This window comes from Astatotilapia calliptera, chromosome 13 (assembly GCF_964374335.1).
Source record: "Astatotilapia calliptera chromosome 13, fAstCal68.1, whole genome shotgun sequence".
Lineage (NCBI taxonomy): Eukaryota > Metazoa > Chordata > Actinopteri > Cichliformes > Cichlidae > Astatotilapia > Astatotilapia calliptera.
Genome location: NC_137434.1, coordinates 13334360 through 13352937, shown reverse-complemented (window position 1 = coordinate 13352937; position 18578 = coordinate 13334360). Strand labels below are relative to the sequence as shown.

At 39.7% G+C, this 18578-nt stretch overlaps 1 protein-coding gene across 1 annotated transcript; it reads right to left on the bottom strand.

Annotated features, from left to right (window-relative positions):
* Window positions 1-7985: 7985 nt before the first annotated feature.
* Window positions 7986-15177, bottom strand: kcnk1b (potassium channel, subfamily K, member 1b). Its single transcript, XM_026190637.2, has 3 exons — window positions 14666-15177; window positions 11720-12115; window positions 7986-9678 (listed from the first exon to the last, which is right to left on the bottom strand). Exons 1-3 carry the CDS (start codon window positions 15018-15020, stop codon window positions 9422-9424), a joined length of 1008 nt encoding a protein of 335 aa, XP_026046422.1. The 5' UTR covers window positions 15021-15177; the 3' UTR covers window positions 7986-9421.
* Window positions 15178-18578: the final 3401 nt, after the last annotated feature.

The window sequence follows — 18578 nt, the reverse complement described above, 5'->3', positions numbered from 1 at the left end:
GTAACATCCCAGCTGCCCTCCTTTGACTTGATTTGGATCAGTGTGCTGCCCACTGGCACATCTGGTTTCCTCGTTGTTTATTAAAAGTCTTTTGTCTTTTTTGTTTATGGTTGGATGCATGAGACCACATGGTGCAGAGCAGATCTGGTTTTTTGACAGTCTTTCCTGATGCGTTCAGAACACACAATCAGAACAGAAACCAGCACGTATCACGAAACATATGTTCTTTGTCTCTTATTCCTCTTTTCTTATGTATGAATCTGCAGTGCAGTTGGATGCTGGAGACCATATCGTGCGGAGCAGATCTGCTTTCGCAATTTGTGCTGGTACGTCCACAAACAATCGAAGCAGAAAGCATTTTACATCACGAAACATATGTTTATTTTGCATGCCTTCGTGTCTGTGACGCAAATGCAGTCTGTGTCCCCGGCAGCAGAGTCACGCCATCCTCTCTGTTTCAATATGTTCATTTTCTTTGGTTGTGTGCAGAGTTTTCTTTGTTTTTCCAGTTGTGGTGAAGCTGTTTGTTTTTCTTCCCCTTTTGTTTGCTGTCAGTGATGAAATATCGTTTATATCACTAAACAGTGGGTACGCTGCACCATTCACTTTGTCTCTTAATGAATGCGTGCGTGATGTAATTGAATATGGCTTTCTGGTGGGATCTCTTCTGAAGTTCTCCACTCCTCCTTGAGCTAAAGCTCGTTGAACTTGTGCAGAGCAGTCTCTGAAGAAACAGCTCTTCATCTTCCATTCTGATGCACATGCAACTTCCTACTCATTTTCCTGTAATATGCTTTATCTTCTAACATATCCTCTCTCTGGAGTGATGTGCTGGCGGCATCTCACAAGTTCCTTTGATTGACCTTTATTGTACTGCTGCAGGAAACTGTACCACTGACACTGTTCTCAAAAGCATTAAAAAACAGATGACATTTTGACATTGGCGTCTCTCGTTTTTGTTACTGTTGAAAGGCATTATTTGTGGTGCACTGAACGTTGTTTTCATGACATTTAAGTGGCATAGGCTCAGGGTAGCATGGACTGATGTGCGATTTTCTCCTTAGGCCTTGTTCTTTTTCTCATTCCGAGTGGTCATATTTAATTTCCTTTTTGTTTCCCTGAGTGCTTTGTTATTAATCGTTTCCTCTCTGAGATCTTAACACATCTAGTCATGTGTGCTGCAGTCTCTGCATCCAGTCAAAGCTGCCCCTTCTTCCCAAGAAGAATTTCTTGCGGATCAATTATTGCTGTAACATTTTCTGTTTCGTCATCAATCCTGCAGAGTCAGCCTCTCCCCTAAAAGATGTGCAGATGACAAATTAGAAGCAGCAGATTTTCTTCTGTGATCTTCTGTGATCTATTTACTCTGCTACCAAAATCTGACACGCATCGTTTCACATCATCAGGGGTGACTGTGGCTCAGGAGTTAGAGCATGTCACCTCCTGTTCAAACGGTTGGTGGTTCGATCCCCGTCTACTCCAATCTGTGTTCATTCTAATGCATCCACTGGAGTATGAATGTGTGTGAATGTTAGATAGAAAGCATTTGCATTAAAAAAAAAAAAGTGATTGTGTGAATAGCTGAGTTAGAATATATAAGAATGAGTCCATTTACCATCATCTTGAAGGTTTAAGTTTAAAACTGGAATGAATAAAATAGATAAATATATTTATTATCATTTAATCAATAACTATTGACTTTATCTGTCTGTTGTGTGAGTGAATTAGGTGTATTTAAAATATAATTTACATAATCATAGCTATGAAAAGAAGTTATGAAACAAACAAAGTAATATGGTGGACCACTGACCGTCTCTCCCACACCTGTCGAAAGCAGATGTAAAATATTCTCTGATTTTAAAACCCTGAATTCTGTCACAACTTTTGGCGGGACCCCTGTAGTTCCAAAGGCCTGTGTTATTTCTTTAGGGTGCAATTGTTATTCATCTGCCATTACTGGTAAGGCTGACACACAGCTGGAGAGAAGAAGCAGATTCCTGAAGGATTAGAGTTCCTGCTGATGCTACTATGCGTCAGCATCATGGACCAGTGTGCCGCAGACAGCACAGCGCCGATGGGACGAAAAGATTGGCATCAACCGTCTTCTTTTTCTGGCAAAACTGAACTGCCCTGATTTCCATTATTAGATATTCTCTTTTTTACTTTTGCTGACAAACAAATGAATAAAGTAGCCACAGAAAGTTCCCTCCGTGTTGTATACAGTCAACAAACAAATGCCTCTATAGATTCAGTCAGACAGCAGTCATTCAGTTAATGGCAGAACTTTAGCCTCTCCCAGCTGAAACACATTATTATGTCCATTACAGCCATGTTAGTATTATTGATAGCTGGTCACAACTAATCGCCCCATGCTGCACAAGGAACACTTAGCAGCACGCTTCAGGTCCAGAAAGGCGTATGACAAATGGCTTCATATTTATAGCCAATTGTTAATCATTTTATTCATTTCTTCTTTTTTTGCAAGTTGTGGGGAGTGAGGATAGTCTGTAAATCAGAGCATTGTGAGGTTATTGGATAAGTTTAAGACACACTGATCATATCAGAAATTTACATGGCAATTAGTCAGCTTTCTTTCTTCATCTTCTTATTTTTTGATGGCAGTTGTGTTGTTAAATGCATCATTTTGTAACTTTTGTCATCTAATTAATGTCCACAGCATCTTCTCTACATCAAATCTCAGCACACAAATCCCCGCTCTCTAATGACAACTGGCAGCCTTAAATATGTTCAGCTGTCACAGACTAACCCATTCTTCCACTCTCAGGTAAATTCTTAAATCCCAACCTTCCACCACAGTATACAATATATCAATTAGAATAAATAAAAACATAAATATTCTAAATATTTCACACATTAATTTTACACCAAACCCAATATTATAAAAACCCAGAAACCCCGAGCACAAAAAGATTCACCACACTCTCTTCACCAATGGTCTCTCCCGGAACCTTTAAATGGTGTCTGATTTTAAAATTCCCAATAAATAGGCAATAAATATTTAAACTTCTTGTGTGCAAATCCATGCTTAAAGTGCAATGCTAAATAAAGTGCTTGATAAGGTGTGTTTAATAAAGTGAAAGGTGTGCTTTAAAGTGCTATACAGATAATATAATATAAATAAATGTAGTAAGGGAGTCCTCCTCCTTACAGGGATATAAAGTAGGAAAACACAGAATAGGAGCCCTCTGCTGTTGCTTCCCCAAAAGATTCTTTGTATTCCCTGGGTATTCATATCTATTTAATCCGACTGCCAGTATATGTCATGGGTTTTTTTTTTCATCTCCTATGAAAACCAGAGCAGATTACAAATAATTTCTCCCAGTGCCTGCACGAATCTTGATGTGAGCTCAGTCTTGATGTCCTCCAAAAATCACACTCCACAGAGATAGTTTTTCACTGCAGAATAGCTGTGAGAGAACAAACGCCTGTGGCTACATCATCCAATTAGCATCTTTCGTCTCTTCTCTCCTCCCTTCTGGTACTGTCAGTCTGTCTCCCCTCTTATTCATTCAACACATAGTTAACTGGAGCAATCTGCAAATGTCTTTACATATACACAGCAACTGCAACCTGAAAGACATTGCTTGGTGTGATTTTAATCAGTGGTATCAATCTTGAGTACCTTTTAAGTATAAATAACACCCACTGTATGTCAGTAAAATGAACATGTTGTGTTTGCTGTAGCAAATGAGAGCAGTTGCAGACTTAGCAGTGGGGAATAGTTGTGCTTGAGGCCTCTCGCGTTCACATTGTCCCAGTGTGTGTGTGTTTGTGTGCCTGAGCGTGTGTTTCAGGATATAAATAGAGTTGCTCCACCATCAGAAAGCGGTGCTATAGGGTAGATGCCAGTCGTCGCCTCAAACTAGCCCAACCCACCCCTGTCCTGCCTGACCCCTGAGTGAGCATATGAGGGCCAAAATTGTTCTAAAAGCAAACAAGATGAAATGTCAAGCAGTATGCAATATATGACTGGGTGCTACTACAACAAGTTTTACTTTTAAGTTATGTGAGAACGAGTGTTTAATTTAAGCTGGAATATATCAGTCTTAAATGACGTGCAATTAACACCAGATGAGGACTGTTTAGAAACAAACTTTACATGATAGGTAATACTGTCAGGATGAGACTTCATATCTGGTTGTTTGGATCTGGATCCCTCAGACAGCTTCCCATATGCTCATAAATCATGTTAAAAACAAAAAGGTCAAATGGCAATGTTAATGACAAGAAACTGCTGGTAAATTTCAGTCAAGTGTGTAGAGATGAACCTTCAGGGGATGCTTCTGTTCTGCCCCGTTACATTCTTGACTGACAGCCCGGCTGCGTCTTCTGACAATCATACGTATGTCAAAAGACGCAGCCAGCGTGGGTACAAATTAATAGCAATAAAAACCACACAAAGAAAACTGAAACAATGGATGAAGCATCTTAACTGGTAATAGGCAAATACAGAGGGGAAAGTGGAGCTTTAGCCAAAGATGGAAGCTATTTGGTCGGAGTATCTGGAGTCTGGAGTGACTCCAATCTCATTTTGCTGTAAGCACAGATGTTACTTGTGCATGCACAATGCTTCATTTTCAGTGAGGGGGCAATCTCGCTACTTTTTATTCAGCACTGTTTTCTCTGTGTTGGCAGTTAAATGTCATCCATAATTTACAGGCATTATTTAACAGCGGAGATGGAGAATTTGATTAAAATGAAGATGGACGGACGGACGGACGGACGGACGGACGGATGGATAGATAGATAGATAGATAGATAGATAGATAGATAGATAGATAGATAGATAGATAGATAGATAGATAGATAAGACACAGCTATTCCAGTTACAGTTTGAAGACAGATAATTGCACTCTCACAATTGGCTTCGAATAAATACTTGCTTCGAGCGTGTATTATATATTCATGGAGTTAATAACATGGATGTCAGCTCATTGGCTGCTGCAGTGAGAGGTGCCTGCATGTCAAAGTTGGTTACACTTCTCTTTGACATGAAGCTGTTTAATAAAACAGAAGCACTGCACAATTAAATTGACTTTCCTTAGATATGTGCCACCTGCAGCTAGGAAAAAAAACAGCAACAACAGCAATATAATATGTAGGTAGGATCGATTGTGAGGCTGGAGGGCATCACAAAATCACGGACAAACCAAAATTCAAAACAAATATTTCAAGAGTTTTGCTGTTTGCTTTATATATTTCATTGTATCTGATATTGTCTGGTCCTAAAGCCTCTATATGTTATGCAAATTCAAATCCTTTGCATGATATTGTGGGAAGATTTTGATTGCAATCTTGCATATTTCAACAGCTACTAATGTCCTTTCTCTCATAAAGTTTCCCAGGAGCCTAACTATTGTTTGTTTGCTGAAATGAGAAATAGTTTCAGATTAATCACTTCTTTCGGATCCTGCAGAGCCTCGTGTTCACCTCCAGCTTGAATGACTGGCAGAAACAAAGTGTGATGAACACCCATATCCATTTTTAAGGTCATAGTGGTGCATTCAAGCATATATATATATATATATATATATTTAAAAAGCCTAGAAAAGACCCTGTGGTTATTTGTTCTGCTTTTACTTTCCAATTCCTCCTACACAAAACCAGCAGAGACTGACTGCAAATTTCCCCTTCATATAATCATGTGTTTCTACAAGAGAACACAGGTGTCGGGGCACATTTCCTATGAGCTAACACTTAATTTTCCTGTGTTCAAATTTTATAGCATTTTGCATGAAATGCCTCTCATGGTCCTGGGTCTTTGAACAAGTGTTTTTGAGTTTATTACAACTTTTGTTTATTTATATATTTTCTATTTGAGTTTGCTTGGTGGTTATATTTACAACTTTATTTATTTGCTTAGGGAATTTACTCGTAAGTTCTTACATCCTCTTTGCATAACAGTTTAATTGTTCCCGCAGTGCTTTTTGTTCCATCCACTTGTGTCACTTCCCCTATATTAAGTTCGCTTACATGTTTGTTTCCCTGTTTAGTTATCACTTCCATTCTCACTTCAGTCACTTGTGGCAGTTTTTTATTTCTAGGATCTTACGTTTAGTTTTACCTTCTCTCCTGTGTCGTTGTCTTTGATTACTATCACCTACATCTCGTTACCCAGCTGTGTTCACTTACCCCCTTAATTGCTGTCTTGTGTAAAGGGAGGTCAGTGTCCCCTTTAGTCTTTGTCACATCGTGTTCTCCCAGCTATCCAATCGCCTCTGCTTATCCATTTCAGGGTTGCGGGTAGGTGGCTGTAACCTATCCTGGCCGCCGTAGGCTGAGAGTTGCCAGCCTGTTTTGGGGCTAACACAAAGAGACAACCACTGATACTTGCATTCACACCAACATCCAATGTAGAATCACCACTTAAGCTAATCCCAATAACTGCAGCGGCATCCCGAGAGAACTCACACTGACATGGGGAGACAATAAACTAGAAAGGCTCCAGCCAGATGGTGTATTTGAACCAAGGACCTTCTTGCTGTGAGAAAACAGTACTAACCACTGTTCTCAACCAGCTGCTTTGTACTTTAGATTCAGTTAGCTTGCCCAACTTTGTGTTGGATTTTGTTATTAACTTTGTTGGCTTTGGAAATTGCAATTGCAAAAATAAAGGTTAGTGTTTTGTTACATTTTTTTTTTTGCACTTTTTAAAAACACAACTTTAAAGTGTTGTGTTGCATTTTTGTTGTGTTTAATTGTGCTTAGTGCCAACATGGACAGTTTCCAATTTCGTTGTACTATTGTACTAAGTATGACTGTGAAATGACAGCAAAGAGTTATCTTATCTTATGTTATCTTATCTCACTTGTGTCATCCTAATAGCCAGCATTTTGGGTCTGTGCTTTGCAATTCATGACACAAAACAAAGAAATCCAATTAATTAATAACAAACACTTTATTTAAGACACACTTTTACAGTTTATTTGTTTCTTATTCCTATGCTGAAATGAAGTTCATGTAAAACCTTGATACACAATGGTATTCATGACAATCGTAGTCTTGCAACACTAAAGTACTTAACAAGAAATGTAAATCTATAGCATCCACCACTGAAGAGATATGTACAAAAAACTCATGAATACAAATACTCCAAACATGCCATTTCTCAGCATGAATAAATAACGTCAGTGTACTTCCATTTGTAATCCTTCATACGATGTTTATTCCCGAATCAAAGCTAGAACTACCTCACCTGATAGCCTTTGCCTTTGATATAACATGTAGGATCAAAGCCTTAGCATCAATTAGCTTAATCTGTCTACAAAGCAATTTAAACATCTTACAGTAAAAATAAGGCGAGTAACCCCCAAGTTTCAAGTTCTCCTTCTTCTCCTGAAGAAATCTGAACAAGATCAGTGTTTCACAGTTCACATGAAGGACCAGACTGGCATAAAAATAGAAAGAGAGAAAACCACTGATCTACAGAACACACTGTTGCAGATCAGTGAACCAACTCGAGTGGTAATCTTTCAGGTCATGACACCTGTATGCACTGTTCCAAACAAATGAAACTGAATTTAAAGTCAGCAGAGGAGTCAGTTTTTCTGCACTCTCACAGGGCTTTAAATGTCATGTAGCAAAAAAAAAAGGCATTAAAAAACATTACATTCAAAACCTGATGAAAAGCTGTAACCTGATGCGAAAGACGAGGTCAGAACTTTATCTCCATAAAACAGATTGTACCGGTGTCACCGTTCAGAGAAACGGGAGGTGCTGTGATTGAAAACGAGGTTTTTCATTACAGCAGCATGCGTCACTGTTTGAGCGGTCGTCTGTTTGCACCAAACAGATTAGAGGACGGATGATGACCATGAAACTACTGTATCTGACATAACACTTTCCCTCAGTCCTAAAACTCGTTCATTTAAAGTCACTTAATTCGATTTAAATCTGAGACAATGGATAAAAACTGGGATTTAGCTGCGCTCCTACTCTGGAGTTCATAATTTCCTCTTTTCCTATTGCACCGTGTATAGAAATGAATTGCTTGAATTAATTACCGAGAATATTTTGTAAACCTTCCCCACTTAATATTCAAAAACGTACACTTCTTTATTCAAACTTTGTACATACGCTAAAAAATGTGCTGTTCAACACTGTTCTTTTCTAGCTTAGAGCAACTCTCAAGTTTTACGAAGTATCCATGAACAAAAAAAAAGTCTTTCCAATAAAAAAATTTAAAAAAATCTAAGGTTTTCAGGAATTCTTGTACTCGGGTCCTTGTGCAAACTGAGCTCTCTTTGTTGAAGGTAAAATGCCACGGGTCAGCCCTCTGCAGTTCTCTGTTCGAACCGGGCTAACGTCACATCCCTTTTCAGACACTTTAGCACATGTTAAGCCATTCAGATGAATCAATAAATTATAGTGCTTGACACAGTAACAACTCCCAAACAGAGCTGCAGCATGAGAAAATCCACAAATGTTTTTCCCGATGTAATATGACAATGTGGAGTGCGACCGGAATATTTAACACCTCTATGAAGATGACCCAAGCAGACTTAAAAAGAGAAACAACATGCTTGTAAAGTGTTTCTAATTGGAAGTCCGCTGTGGGGGAAAAAAAGCCTGTTTTTTTAAAAAGCTTTCTCAAAACGATCATGTTCTCAGGATGTATTCTGATGTCAACCTCATAAATCCATCGTGAAAAACATAATATGCAACGAAAACAGGAACCTGAAACTCAGCAGGAGCCAATTCAACAGCGAGGAGCGCCACAAACTGTGCCGAGCAATAATCTAATTTGACTTTTAAAAAAAACAACTTTTAAATAAAAATCTGATGACACGTTTCAAGTAAACAGCTTAAAATAATTAGTTTCCTTTTAGATGTATCAACATCACTTTGAAGCATCTTCACGGCGTGGAATAATTGGAGGTGTCACATTTACATTTTCAAACATTAACCTGATTATGTACATTCCACATATCTGTCAAGCATCTCTATTTACAAGATGCACACATGTTTATGTACTATTTTAAGACAGACAACAGAGATTTGTCCTGCATTTTAGCTAAATTCAAAAAAGCCTAACTTTGAAAGTATTCCTAAATATGCAATAAATAATGCAGCTTTCAATGGTGCCGAGCGTCTGTAGGACAGAAATACAGCAGAAGGTTTTTTTCTCTTTTATCACTGCCTCTGTATTTATAGCCACTGTTACAATATTCATTTTCTGCCTTATTAATATACATAATTTTAATCTCTGCTGCGTAACACTATTGTCAGTATTGTGGTTCACTAAAGGAAAACGTTTGCTTGATCTGAGATCTGCTTGATCTCTCTTTTTTTCTTTTACGACTAAAATTTGCAGGGCTGAGTGTTAAACAAAGCCTACAGCTAAGATCTACTCATTCTCTCTGCCTCACTTCTACATTTTTAATCCCTTAATAAGTGAATTTTACTGGATCATAGGATCGTCGTTGGGAGAGGCCAGAGTCGGGACGCTAACAAACATCTGGGATTTGTCCTGGCTCTGGGTTGTGCCGCTGTTGGACACCGTAGTGAAGGAGAGTTGATCGTGTTCCAAAATGGCGAGGCGGTCGACCGGCTTCTCCTTCTTCAGGTAGAACATTTTCCTGAGCTGCTTCAGTTGTTGCAGCTCACAGAAGGTCTCCAGCACCACTAGCATGACTATGAGGCCCAAGATCAGGTAGACTGATGAGACAAAAAAAATAAGGATTAGGAGGCATATGAGTAATGATCTGCAGTGCTTAGTGTAATTAACACCATATTAAAAGCATTTTCTTTAATCCTGATGTGAAATCACTTCCCCTGGATTTAAATAGAGGTTTAAAGCCTGACTTAATCTCATACCTGCAGCATATTTATCATTTATAATGCAGCATATTTTTTCAGCATGGTAGCTGCAGATGATGTTTTGCTACTTGATACAAAGCCAGTGGATTTACTCATAAACACTGTTGTTTTATGGATCAACACAAGAGGGCAGTGCAAACCATCCATGTTAACAAAAACATGGAGCATGCTTTAGAATGAAACAAAGAGAAAATGGAAAGGATAGTGTAACACTGATAGTTGGTGGTTTTTTCCATATCAAAACAGAGCCTGGCATTTGTAGGAAATGCTATTCTTTACTGTTTTTATCAGTTTAAATGCACACATACAGAATGCACTGAATAGTGCAAATCCCGAGTGCAACTCACAGAAGGAGTGGCTGCTTAACCCCAAAGGCAAGACTGAAGAGATTTTAGCAAATGAGGTAGTTTGTTCAGTATATACTAAACAAAACGCCTGCTGTTTTTTAGTTGTTCCACTTACATCACAATGGTAACACAGTTATGGTCATATCACTTCCGATGCATGTAATTCTTCACAGAGGAAGTTGTACGAATGTGTCTGGAGCCATTCATGCAAACAGACACGTTCTGTTCCTGCCTCGTCTCCTCCTACAGACTGGCACATTGTGCCTACAAATTGACGTCTATTTCTCTCTCTCTCTGGCTCTCTGACCACACACCCACATCACAAATGCTGGAGACAGTCGAGTGGAATAACATTTGACATTCGTGTGCATGCACTCCCTGATGAGACTCTATGGGTTTAAACTGAATTTCACTTTTTTGCACTCTTAACTTTGACGGTGCTGCTAAGAATATGCTGCACAAGACAACCAGAAAATGCAGGCAAGACCTTCCTGCTGTCTCCAGTAGGTTATCGTCCAGATTTAAAACTGCTCTAACCTTGTTTATTAGAATAACTAATATGGCTTTAAACACATAAAAAACATGCATATAACTGGCAATTTTAACTGAAGGTTTTAAGAAATTGAATGTGCAGACTCAAGTAGAAGGCAGTGATTACTTCTACTTTACTGTAGAAAAAGCTATATCCTAGACACCACGTGTATATGGCCCTTCTTTGATGATGACATAAAACCTACCTGCCTGTAATTCTGATGCATCCACTCACAACACGGCGCATGGTGTAATTTTCACAAACAGGTCAAAGATAGACCCAGCTAACTGTGTCACAAAGAGGCAGATCAAAGTTGGCCATATTAAAACCCGCTAAAAGTGATTTTTCTCACATCGGAAAAATAACAGCATTCGTTCTGACACATTTGCAATTTAAATGAAGTGAAGCCTGTGAGCTAATTTGGGCAGGCAACTGGCTCACCCACACATAACACTGCTCTGCTTTCATCGTACCAAACACGCCCTCCTGATCTGCTGGTCTATTTAAACAGCATAAGTTCCTGTCTCACCCTCTGACGTGTTAGTCCTGTTGCTGCCCTGCATTATCTGCTGTTTTATCCCTTACACCACCCTCAATTTAATCCATCCCTGATAATGAGCTCAAACTCTGGCCGTATTCTACAGCTGTTATTTCCAAATGAGAGTTGAACAAATAAAGACAATCTCTTTAGCATATGTTACACATTCTGACACTATGTGTGACTTGTTGAGGCTCTTTCCTCACTTTATAGCTTAATTAGGAAGCGAGTGCTGTTTTTAAGTGCAAACAAAGCAGGTCCTAGTTTATGAAGGATGTTGTAATTTTGAGAATCAGAGGCACTAAGAACGATACCGTAATCCAAAAATGTATTTTCTTAATAGTGATTAGACCAAAATAATAGATCTACAGAATAATTTAGTTATATAATATCACTAAAAAAACCTCTGATAAGAATCAAAGTGGACAGTTAGCTACTAACACTCTCAAAAGCGACACTCACCAGTGATGCCCACTTTGTAGAGCTCCCTGAACTTCTGATTGGCAGCCTCTCCGGGCACGTAGTCTCCGAGGCCAATGGTGCTGAGCGAAATGAAGCAGAAGTAGAAGGACTCCAGGAAGTTCCAGTTTTCTTCCAGCGCCGAGAAGATGGCAGCAGGGATAAGGAAGAAGCAAGAGACGGCCAACATGGCGAGCACAGTGGCATGAACAATGGCCACCAGTGGCTTGGACAGGCCCCAGTGTGTGTGGATGTACGTGATCGGCCTCCGTGTGCTAAATACCATGATCCGTTGCACCACAGCAGTGAGGAATAGAAGGGTGAAGGGGATGCCGATCATGGAGTAAATAATGCAGAAGGCCTTCCCGCCGTCTGAGAGTGGTGCTGTGTGCCCATATCCTGCAGAGGAAAAACATTAAGACCATCAAAAGCTGCAGAATAATGTAGGATTGCAACGCTTCTGTAATCACTGCTATAAATCATAGTCTGTTGTTCTTTCTCCTGCCACGTCAGGTGTGACTGCAGGAAAGAACCACGCAAATATTTACCATGAAAGGCGATCTGTAAATGCACTGTAAGATTGTAGCTTGTTTGCATTTCATGGGAAGAGAGCTCAATTTAACTAACAGCAACATCCTGCATCACAGTTACTGAGTAAAACAAACATTTGGAGGATATAAAAGTTACGACTTCTTTTTTTAGTATTTTGTGGCACGCAACAAGTTTCCTTTATTTTTTTTAATGCAGTTTGTCTTGGACTTCAATCTAAATTTAAGATAACTGAACTTTTTTTTTTTAAATTTCATTTAAAAAAGTATATATATGAGCTAATTTTGACTTTTACAGCAGCAACAGATCTCAAAAGTCTGAAAAGTGAGTAGTATTTTATTCCAACTAATTACATTATTTGGCAACAGGTAGGTAACATGCTTGGGTATAAAAAGAGCATCTTATAGCGGCACAGTTTCTCAGAAGTAAAGATGCAAGAAACTGCATCTGTAATCTGTGGAACAATCTTAGAATAATGTTCCTAAACGTAAGACTGTGACGACTGTAAACATCTCATTATCTACACAGTACATAGTGTCATCAAAAGAGTCTGAAGAAGTCTCTGTGTGCAAGAGACAAGGCTACAAATCAGTAGCAGACTTCTATAATCTTCAAGCACTCAGGTGAAACTGCAATAAAAACAGGAATGATTTTGTTGTCACAATCACTGAATCTGCTCAGGAACACTTCCAGAAATCATTGTCTGCGAGCACAGTTTTCAGGTTAAAGTAGGTCCTGTCTGAGCCAAATCTCATTTTGTAAGTTTGTAACAAACGTAACAAAAAAATGTTATGTTTAAAAACAAAAACAAAAGAAAAAACATGGATACTGGATCCTCTGGATTACAGAGGAGAGGGACCATCTGGCTTGCGATCAGTTCAAAAACCTGCATCTCTGATGGTATGGGGGTGCGAACCCGTGACTATGGAACTGACATTGTGCACATCTGGGAAAGCACCACAAATGCCAAAAAAGTATGTCTCTGCAGCTGGTCTCCTCCAGATGTTTAGACTTATATTAAAAGAAGAGGGGAGGCTAAACAGTGGAAAACATGGAACCTTTGCGACTTTTTGCAGACATGTTGCTGCAACCAAATTCAAAATGAGCAAACATTTTTCCTAAAATGATGCATTTTTAAACATTTTATTTTTTCTGTGTTTTATTGTGAATTGAGATTTGCAAATTCCAGTTCCAGCATTTATATTTTAATTGCACTTTATATTCGTATGCATACAGTCATTCCTACACCTTGTCTGCAGCCATGTTTCTGTCTGCTTAAGCTTTATCAGTATCTGTGGTCTAGTTTAAGTCATGCTGAACAACTTTGTGCTCACTTTTCTAAACTTGCATTGGTGTGAAAACATACCAGACCTAAAAAAGAGGCTGAAAACACAGGACTACCGCCTCACAACATGCAAGTGATAAAACTGTTTCCTTGTGACAAAAATCCCAAATAGTTCACCTCCACTTGTTAGTTAGCAGCTACAGTGTAACTACATCACTTCAGAATAAGACCTGCCCTAGGTAATACCATAATTGTCACTGCACATCTATTGAGTAATGTGTTTTTGTAAGGTAACAAAGGCAACAGAAAATATCCAACAATAACAGGGAGTGTCTGAGACTGAATGGTAAAATGACACGCAGGCAAAAACGCAGACCTCAGTCAGGTCCTGTTTACAGTCATCAGTTCTGTTGAGACTTAAAACAAGATAATGCGATCATTTTTCCCCATTTAGGAAGCAACTGGGGCACAGGGTCCCTTTACTACCGTGTATGTTGTAACCTCACTGCTGCCAATCTGTCAGGCTAAAGTTCTTCCTGTGCGCTGACTGATCAGCAAGGCAGGCGTGCCCTTTGTGAAGTTATCCGGGAAAAGAAATACATAACTTCTAACTTAACAAAGCTATTTCTTACACCTTGGAAAAAGTGACAGAAAACCACGTGTGTGATGCACTTGCCTAAAGCAGAATATGTGTGGCTGTCTGGGAGGGTTAAGGCCTGCTTCTCCAGCTATAGCTGTTAGAAGAAGATATTTAAATTTCTATCGCTAGCTGTAAATATATATATATATATTAATAATAATAATGGATTGGATTTATATGGTGTGTGTGTGTGTGTGTGTGTGTGTGTGTGTGTGTGTGTGTGTGTGTGTGTGTGTGTGTGTGTGTGTGTGTGTGTGTGTGTGTGTTGCAGCAAGGGTTGCTCTTTTAGAGTGGGTTAATGTGTGTAAACGGGGTTTCCGGTGTCAACATAAACGCAAAACACAAAGATTATATATTTCAAAATATAAAGTCCCGTTTGTACTAAGACCCGTTTGTGTGGCCTTGTCAGGCGCCTTTTCTGCGCTATTCTGCGCCATGCTCGGCTGCAGCATCACCCGGCCTGCCCAGGACCTACCTGTGGTGGACAGCACCGTGCTGGCGAAAAACAGCGCTGAGGTGAAGTCCCAGTTCCAGTTGGCCGATGCGTTATTCAGGATGGATACCCCGTAATTGCTCGCCTCCAGCGCCTTCCTAAGAAACTGCTCCAGCCGCTCCTCGGAGAGGCAGTCATTTTCCTGGAGGAACTGCTTCTTAATGGTCCTCAGATCCTGCCGCAGGAGGTCTTCGTAGGGCAGCTCGACCGATGAGAAAACAACTGCGCCGAATATGAGATAGAGGAGGTAGCCCACCACCAGGGAGACGAAATACCACGTCGATTTGTGAGTCTGTATCAAACGCACACAGGAATTGCTGGCTAAAGACTGGAGCATTTTTAAGAGGTGTATCACACCGGTGTGATACTAAGCTACGTTTGTCTACGGTGTTAATTTGACCGTCTAACGTCCTAAATTGACAGCATATATCCTACACGCAGGGATGTAATAGAGACAAAGAGCAAAACGAGGAACCGCTTTCCCCTGACTGAAACCTGCCACTTGGTGCTTTCAAGTGCAGTCGGTAATCTCGACGTAATATCTTTACAAAAAGAGTGTTTATACTACAAACGCGTATCGAGTTGGTACGCTGTCGTCACTGGAGATCCTTTGGATAGATAAACCCCCCCAAAAGGCACATTTCTAAGAGGCTGACTCCTAATCTAAGCGTTTAGCTTTTACTCAGTGGGGGAAAATCCGAGCTTCAAGCGCTTCTGAAGGCATCAAATGATGTGGCGACGACAAAGGGCGTGTGACGCAAGAACTTCCCCTTTCTCCCCCCGCAGGTAGCCGAGCCTGTCTTTCGATTTCTAGTCAAAACAATCGAGAGACGTCAGAAAAGACCACAGATGGCTGTCATGTTGGGTAGATGAAGAAACGCCCCAGTGTACCCACAGGGGGGCCTGGGGTTAACTGAGGCGTGGAGACTCAGGTCCCAAATGGCTAAATTATTATTGGCCCAGTTCTGTGACAGCCAACACTTACTTCTGTCCTACATACAGAATGACAGAATGACGGCCCATTGCTGGTCCACTCCTGGCTGCCAGATCTCAATCACATGAACTGAGGTTTGTGGTGACACAATACCTAAAATATCAAAGTTAAAGCTAATGCAGGTAGAATGGGTGTTACATCATTGTTATTAAAAATGAAACAAGAATATTTTGGAAGACATAACAACTAAATATGTCAGATAGAAGTGATATATCCAATATGTTCCATTGTAAATATATATATATCTCACCATCAGACAACATACAGTCGAAATACGCAAGGGCGACTACATCACAGTTGTACTTACTGAAGAGTGTTCTTTGCATTGATGACATAGAAAGGAAAAATACTGAGTCAAAGGTGTGGTATGGTTTACAACGATGCATCAACAGTCATTATGCATGGATTACCCCTGTCAAACTTCTGCTTTTGTTTCTTTAAAGTTACCTGCCCTTCGAAAATATGTTTTGCGTTACTCGAAGTGTTTTCCTGTCACACAGCATTTTTTTTTAAAAGTTTTTCAAGTGTTTAAAAGTTTTTGCGGGATTGCTTGTACAATACACCGAATAAAATCAGATTATATAAAACTCTTCACTTTGTTTCCAACGCCTGAGCAATGAGTAGCTAAATCTTTAATTGCTTCTCTTTTTCCACAGAACAGGGGAGATCCTGGTCACGTAACTGAGACCGATGGGAGAGGAATGACAATAAATTATTTATTAAAAGACTATGCAATTAACCTAGGTTAACACAAATTCAAATAAGAGCGCCACCTATCCAAATAAGACCGGTAGAGCACCCAGATTCCATTTAATTTAACGTTTTCCATTGTAACAATGGAAAAAAATTACTAAATTTACATGTACTTAAATTGCATGAAATCATTATTTTGGGCATAAATAGTTAGTTTTGAGTGTATAAATACTGAGAACTGTGCACCCAGTTAAAAATTGGCATTTCTGATAGTCACTCAATGTTATTCCTGCATGAGGGCTCAGATTTTGCATCATACACACTTTGTAACAAGTGCAGGAATTACATTATATGATAGTGGACACGAGGAAGAAGAGGAGGCCTCATCAGCCGCTGTTAATCCAGGGCCTTGAAGTGGAGAGGGTGATCAGCTTTAGGTACCTGGGTGTCTACATCTCTGAGGACCTCACCTGGTCACTGAACACCACACAGCTGATCAAGAAGGCTCAGCAGCGGCTGTATTTCCTAGGGAGGCTGAGGAAATTTGGTATGTCGGCCAAGATCCTCAGCAGGTTCTACAGCTGCATTGTGGAGAGCACCCTGACCAGCTGCATCACTGCATGGTACGGCAGCACTACTGCTATGAACCGCAAACACCTGCAGAGAGTGATAACAACTGCGGAGAAGATCATCAAGACTCCACTGCCCTCTCTGCAGAGCATCTACCATCGCAGAGTCCAGAGGTGAGCTGCCTCCATCCTCAAAGACCCCACACACCCCCAACACGGACTGTTCACACTTCTGCCCTCGGGGCGGAGGTTCAGAAGTGTGAAATCCACAACATCCAGACTCACTAACTCCTTCTTCCCCACTGCCATCAGACTCTTGAACAGCTGACCTTTTTTTGAACAGTAATAATAAAAATCTTTTGCACATCAAGTCATCCTGCAAATTAAGCCAGCATATTAAGCTAAAGCTCTTTTGCACACATCTCTGTTTCACATCTCCATATTTTGTCTGCTTTTCTGTCTTCATTTATTTATTTGTACTATTTGTATTTATATGTTCTATTTCTATTGTATATGTTAATCGGCATCTGTGGATGGACAGCAAAGAAAGAATTTCATTGCACAGAGAAATGCCTTTTTGCTTGTGACACATGACAATAAACACTTTGAATCTTGAATACAGTTGCATACATCCAATCTCCTAATAAAGCATTAATTTAAAAGATGAATTTATATCTTGAGGCTCCATGTTGTGTTTGCAAAATAAAAATATTTAACTACAATCTGAAATACAGCAGGGTGTTGATGCCTTGAGTTAGCAATATGTAGATAACATAATTATATCAGCTAGAAAGTAAACCGAGTGACAACCTTTGTACTCAGTTTGAGCACTCAAACCACTTTCTATTTGCAAGTCTCATTCACACAATCCTTTTCCTTTACATCTAAGCACTTTTTCTTACATTCACACACAAACTCACTCTTTGATGGATGCAGTGGGGGTAACTTGGGGTTCAGTATCTTACCTGAGGATATATGGACTAGAGATCAAACCATCAGTCTGATTGGTAGACAACCTGCTCTACTACCTGAGCCACAGGCGCCTGATGAAGGATATTGAAGATGCTGCTGGGTTTGATATGAAACAGTAATAACTCTATTAGATGACATACCAGGTAATACTGGAACAGCAGAGCGAACAGTGGGCTACCAAGGTACACGGCTGCAAAAACTGAACGCAGAGAGCACAAATCTATTGTCACTGAGAGGCGAGGCATACCAGCAAGAGACCTGAAGGTGGCAGGCAAGAGTCAACAATTAGAAGGGCTTTCTTCAGTTCTATACAACCAAAACTGTTGCTGTCATTAGATTAAAACTGAGAAAGTAAAAATAATGACAGATCATTAGATCTTCTGCAAAATTAGCATTTTTTTTTTAAATTTTTGTCTAACATATGGATCTCATTACATGAAATGTTTTCTTTAACCATATAAGCACCAACAGCTTCTGGGTGTTTTTGTTTGTTTGGGTGGGGTTTTTTTGTTCCTGTTACACTTTTGCTCACAGAAGGTTTTTGTTTTTTTTGGTTTGTTTGTTTTTTTCTTACACCCCTAGAGACAGTTTACTTTACAAAAACTTCCTTAATCTTAACCTAACCTATTTTTACATGCAACATTTACTGGGAGTTTTTGTCACAAAA

Coding starts and splice junctions, on each gene's coding strand:
- kcnk1b (XM_026190637.2), bottom strand. CDS start 15,020: ATGCTCCAGTCTTTAGCCAGCAATTCCTGTGTGCGTTTGATACAGACT. Junction 12,116..14,665: donor CACGGTGCTGTCCACCACAG/GTAGGTCCTGGG, acceptor TTTCCTCTGCAG/GATATGGGCACACAGCACCA. Junction 9,679..11,719: donor CTACAAAGTGGGCATCACTG/GTGAGTGTCGCT, acceptor TTGTCTCATCAG/TCTACCTGATCTTGGGCCTC.